We start from the raw sequence: 6162 nt of genomic DNA, 5'->3' as shown, positions 1-6162 counted from the left end.
GGAAGTGGCGCTGTGGCTCAAGTGGTAGAGCCTTGAGCTAAAGAGCTGAGGGACAGCGCCCAGGCCCAGAATTCAGGCCCCCTGACCGGACCCAAAAAAAAACCCAAACAAACAGTTGTTACAGATCATGTGCTTACAAGTTAGACAATAATTTATCTTTGTGGTACTAGGATTGAATTAAAGGCCTCATGAATTCTAGGCTGATGTTCTACCACTTGAGCCATGCCTCCAGTACTCTAGACAACCCTTAAATACACGACTATCCTTTTGACCCAATTGGGTAGTACTATCTTCAATTTGCAGATGATACTGAAGCCTAGAGATTAAGAACCTACCCAAGAACATTTCAGACAGGTGGTAGAGCCAGGATTCAAATTCAAGGTCAGTAAAACACGGCTATGCTTATAGACAGAACTCTGCTGGTTTTAGCATATTATTATTATTTGAGATGAGTAGCCCAGGCTATACAGGTATACATATCTTAATACATTTCTATATATTTCTTAGTAGTCTGCGATGATGATACATGCACAAGTTTGAGAACTACAGTGTTTGAGTATCTTTAAAGTTACCCAGAAGGCTGGGGTTCAAACAAGGCCCTAGGTTCAGTCACCAGCCCGATGAGGAAAAAAAAAAATCCAGAAAAACTGTGATCATTGTTAAACCTAGGAGAAAAATGGGAGACGAGTGGGAGATTTTTTACCTTGGTATATTCAAGTTTTTTTCTCATGAGCATGTATCACCTATTTTAAATCAATATTAAAATTCAGGAAATCAAAACCTGCCACTTTGATGTAAAAATAAGTAAGTTTAATGCTTCATAAAAACTGAATTTTGAGTTGGTCTGTAGCATATCTTTTGTCATTTTGGTTTTGTGTGTTGTGGATACAAGGTGTCTGCGCGGTCCAGGCTGGCCTTGCACTCTAAAATTCTTCTGCTTCCACCTCCATGTCCTGAGATTACATCTATGTGCCATCTTCAGGGCTGGCAGCATGATGTTAAGAGGGGGAAAGAAAATGTATTTTGGAACAAGATTGCATGGCAAAAGATGAAGCACATTTCCCAGTGATTTGGCATAGCAGAGCTTACATCTGGTGATAATGAGCTAAAGGTATAGCCTTCCCACTACTTATCAGAATGAGGTAGACTACCCTTATATAGAGAAAGCAGCTAAAAACCCCAAATAAAGGCAAAGACAAAGAGAAAAATTGAACATTTTTTTAAAAAAGCACAAAAACCCTACATACTAAAATTACACACATCAAGTATTGGTCCAATCTTACATCAACCTATTGACAATTAAAACAGCACCATGGTTTTCTCATCCAGGTTAAACATGCCCAGAAAACTGTTATTCAAAGCGTATGTTCCTTTAAAATAAAAAGCTCTTAAAGAGAGGGCAAGTCCTCAACAAACAAGACCTTCTACCAACCAGTGGATTATTGTTGGCATAACCATTCTTCCCGAAGAAAAAAACAGAACACTGTTTTTCTTCTAGTTGATGATCTTTGAAAGTGTGGCACACAAATGAACAAAAAACCCTTTGATAACAGGGCAATATATTGAAATACCCTTGTACCTGCACCTCTAAATAGAAAAACTCTCCTTTGGAATTAATGCTATTTTTGCCTGAATTTATTTACTTTTTTTTGGTGGTGCTTGGGAGTGAACCCAGGGCCTTGTACATTGCTATTAGGTGCTCTACCACTGAGCTACATCTCCAGCCTCTTGTTTTGGAGTTACACTTGATCATCAACAAATCTAATTAGATGAAGCCACAGTCTTTAAAACAACGGAACAGAATAGGGAAGCAGGTAAAAGCTCTCTGACTGAAAAACTGCAATTACAGATACACTGAATCAGAATATAGGAAATTTAATGCCATTTTAACATTATATATTTAGACTAATCTGCAGCTTTATGTTCAAATAGATTTTTCCCACTGAGAATCGTGCAGTGCCTTCTTCCCTCTACTTTTCCATTTGAGATTCTCAGGGTCCTAGGTAGTCAGGTGTTATTACTCTCTTCTCACAGTAAAACAGAACCTCTGGCAGCTTTACAGCCAGTCATACTACCCAGAATCAGTTCATCCTGCTGTACCTTTTAGGCCTCTAAGCTACTCTGCAGATGGTCCTTAATTTGCCTCTTTGATGGAAAAGATGAGGGAGGAGGAGTGCCATCGGACTGGACATGACGTGGACATGACTAACGTGTCAGCATTTGGTCACACTGCCAATGTTTAGGTGACACCAATCAACCTTTCATACTTGACTACTTTTTTTTTTTTGGTTGGTTTGGTCATGGGGCCTGAACTCTGGGCGTGGGCGCTGTCCCTCACAGCTCTTCAGCTCAAGGTGAGTGCTCTACCACTTGAGCCGGAGCCACTTGGGGTTTTCTGGTGGTCTCATGGATTTTCCTGCATAGGGCGACTTTGAACTATGATCCTCAGATCTCAGCCTCCTGAGTAGTGAGGATTATAGGCGTGAGCCACTGGTGCCGGCCCATATTGAAAATTTTGAGGTAAATTTTTCTCTAAAAGACAGAATCAGTTTTTCTGGTCCACACAGAATGGTTTTCCTTATCTCCTGCAAAATGAGGCAGAAGAACCACTGTCTGATCCTGCAATGGGAACAGCCATACTGGTCCCTGCAGCCCCTGGCTCAGAACTGTGCGTTGTGGGGTCAGTGTTAGCTGTGGAATGTCCAAGCAGAGCACACAGACAGTGAAGGCACTGGTAGTAGTGGCCTTCTCAGTCTGGGTTGCTGTGCTCCAAATAACTATGCAGCAAGAGGAAAAAGGACATTTCAAATGACTGTCAATTTAAAACCAGAAATGATGTACTGTCAGCTCCATTACTTCCTAGTGTGCCAGAAGGGTGCTGGAAGGCACCAAAATTTAGTGTGACTGTAAACAAGGAGCTCAACATGTGGAGGTGAGCAAAGAAACACTGACACACAGGTCGCCAAGCTCTACTGAGATCAAGACTCAGAACAGAAGCCAGACTCACACATAGCTCTTCCTAGATTCCATTTTTAAAAGCTTTAGTTGGTAACTATTGGCTTCTTAAAATTGTGTAATTTGATTCTCTTTTTTAAACCCTGCATTCAAAAGGTGTTTGGTGCTGCTCTTCATGGGCCATGTTCCATTTACAGTCCAAACCATTTGAATACAGGCATTTTATAGTGGTTGAGTGTTTTAAAACAAATGGTTTTATCTACTTCCTGTCTCTCAAATTAGAGGCTGCAATTACATTGAGTCTGAAAGGCTGGCTCTTTGTGTTTTATTATTTTTGTTGGTCTCCATCACAGATGGAATTTTTCACTCATAATTCCTCAGAACTAAATCCATTCATAGGGAATTCAGAGGAGTGAAAATAAGTTTCACGCCATAGAGTAGGAAGTGACAAGAATAAAAGGAGTGGAGGGACCTGGACACCGGCCAACAGCATCAATTCAGTTCTCAACTGGTGTTGGGTTTTGCAAAGGCTGGCTTACTATAACCTGTACGACATAGTCCTTTGGGATCTTCAGCTCTTCTAGCTTCATTTTGTCAGTGAGAGGTCTACCAGAGAAGAACCACCGCTGACTGCCTGGCTCCACTCCTTCAGTTGCATGTAACCGTCTCTTCATGTGGTACACCGTGTCTGTGCTGCGTACCACAAGCTTAAGGTCTTTGCCTGTGGAAAGGCGCAAACGCAGCTGAGATTCATATCCAGAATTGGGTGGTGGCTCAGGAATATCCAGAGTCTCTATGTCACTCTTTTCCTCTATCATGTTGATTGGTGGTGCCAGGCAATAGACTGGCAGCTGGTACCTGTTTCCCAGCTCATCGTAGCACTCCGTAAGTGCACCTTCAAGAGAGAAAAGACAGGATTAAAAACTGAAATGAGTACTTCTGGTTTATAGTCTGCAGAAAGCTTAAGTCTCTCTTGCTAGCACATCCCAGTAAAGAGAAAAGCATAGAATACCAGTCGTTGTCCACTAATTGCCAGTGATGACCTACCACCTTCAAGTTGTGTCTAATGTACATCTTCATTAGTTAGCAAGGACCCTCACTTCTTACCCTACCTCTGCTTTATCACTGGACACCAACTGCTCAACTTCAGCAAGCAGAAGAGGAAGAAAGCAAACACAAGTCACACATTAGTATTATCAGTACTAAGATCAAATGAAAGGGAAGCTGAAATTACATGTGTCTTTTTTATTTTTTGGTCGTCATGTGGTTTGAACTCTGGGCCTGGGCGCTGTCCCTCAGCTCTTTAGCTCAAGGTAAGCACTCTACCACTTGAGCCACAGTGCCACTTCTGGCTTTTTTCTGCTTATGTGGTCTGAGGAATCGAACCCAGGGCCCCATGCATGCAAGGCAAGCACTCTACCACTGATCCACCTTCCCAGCCCTACATGTATCTTTTCAATAACAAACCATACTGTTCACCTTAAAGACATAAGAAAGAGAGAGGATCTCAAAGCCCAATTTACTACAACAGTATTCACGAGTAGTTTTCTTTCTGCCCAGACTAAAGAACCAGAGTTGGCCAGAAGATCACAAACAACTATAATATAACCTAGCTCAGTGGCAAAGTGCTCACCTCTCAAGTGCAATGTCCTGGGTTCAATCCCCAGTACGAAAAAATAAAAACAAAAGCAACAGTAGGGCCGGGAGTGTGGCTTAGTGCTTAGCATGCAGGAAGCCCTGGGTTCGATTCCTCAGTACCACAAACACAGAAGAGGCTAGAAAAGTGGTCCTGTGGCCCAAGTGGTAGAGCGCTAGCCTTGAGCAAAAACAGCTCAGAGACAGTGCCCAGGCCCTGAATTCAAGCCCAGGACTGGCAAAATAAACCCCACAAACAACTGTACCTGCTGCTGCATACTCGCTGCTTATACAGGACCTCATCTGCACAAATAATTACCATAGAAACAACTGGGGTGTTTTGCCGAACCCAAATTTATCCATTACAGAGGCACAAGACAGAAAAACAACTGCAAGGGTATGAAGCTTAAAACAAGCTATCTTGGGGGAGAGGAAAAAAGTGTCAACTGTGGCTTATTTATTTTGTTTTTCTTTTTTTTTAATTATATTTTATTTTGTTCTGTCTATTTTATATTTAGTTGCTACTCAACTAATCATCTACTCCCCAATGCATCTTCATCAATAAGACAGCTTTCATTCTCTCTGATCCCTTCCCTTTAGCTCATCTCTTTATAAAGCACAAATTGAATTGTAATTATCACGACTTTCTTGATGGGGAACTTGAAAGCATAACATATTAGACTATTTTAAGCTTACATAGAATGTGTCCTTTCCTCAAACTGAATATTATACAAGTATAGAATGCCTTCTCCATACCTTCCTAAAGACCTATTTATAACGCTTCTCTTTACAAAGTAGAGTATGTCCACGTTTCAACAAAAAAATTACAAGATACACTGAAAGACAGAAAAAAGCATCAAACACAGACTCAGCCAAGCTGAACCCCAGTGACTCACACCTATAATCTTACACTAAGAAATGAGAATCTCAGGTCTCAGACTTTAGGGAAGAAAACTCTGTGAGACTCTCCTCCAATTAATCAGCAAAAAAGCTGTGGCTCAAGTGGTAGAGCACTAGCCTTGAGCAAAAAAGCTTAAAGACAGTGCCCAAGCCCTGAGTTCAAGCGAGACACACACACACACACACGCGCGCGCACACACACACACGCATGCACGGAGACATGGAATACCAAGGATCTCAAACTAAGAATTTAAAATACTTATAATTGATATGCTCATAGTTCCAATGGGAAAAGTAGACAGTATGTACGCTGTATGAAGAAAGCATACAGATGGAAAGTGTAAGAAAGAACCAAAGAAATGCTGAAAAAGTGGGAAATGCCTTTGCTGGACAAAAGGGTCCAAGTTCAAGTGGTAGAGTACCCTGGTTGGCAAACAGAAGACCCTGAGTACAAATTCCAGTACTGCCCAAAACAAAAACTAAATGGAAGTAGTTATATTAATTTTAGGTAGAGCATTCTATAGAGCAAGGACACTGAAAAGAAAAAAAAGAGGAACATTATGTAATGGCAAAGAGGTCCATTTTTCAAGACAAAATAATCTTCAATGTGTATGCACCTAACAATAGATCATCACGATATGTAAGGCAAAAGCTAATAGCTTTTTTTTTTTT

The 6162-nt window shown here is 41.2% G+C and overlaps 1 protein-coding gene across 1 annotated transcript in view; it reads right to left on the bottom strand.

Annotated features, from left to right (window-relative positions):
* Positions 1-3264: 3264 nt before the first annotated feature.
* The window catches only part of Ubtd2 (ubiquitin domain containing 2), a 13969-nt gene continuing 11071 nt past the window's right edge, over positions 3265-6162 (bottom strand). Inside the window, exon 3 of the mRNA XM_013028662.1 lies at positions 3265-3850. Within this exon, the coding sequence (XP_012884116.1) occupies positions 3453-3850 (398 nt within the window). The 3' untranslated portion in view covers positions 3265-3452. The remainder of the gene's footprint in view (positions 3851-6162) is intronic.

Source organism: Dipodomys ordii, unplaced genomic scaffold (assembly GCF_000151885.1).
Source record: "Dipodomys ordii isolate 6190 unplaced genomic scaffold, Dord_2.0 Scaffold112, whole genome shotgun sequence".
Classification (NCBI taxonomy): Eukaryota; Metazoa; Chordata; class Mammalia; order Rodentia; family Heteromyidae; genus Dipodomys; species Dipodomys ordii.
Note: the sequence above shows the minus strand (reverse complement) of the source record. Positions and strands in the feature narration are given on the sequence as shown.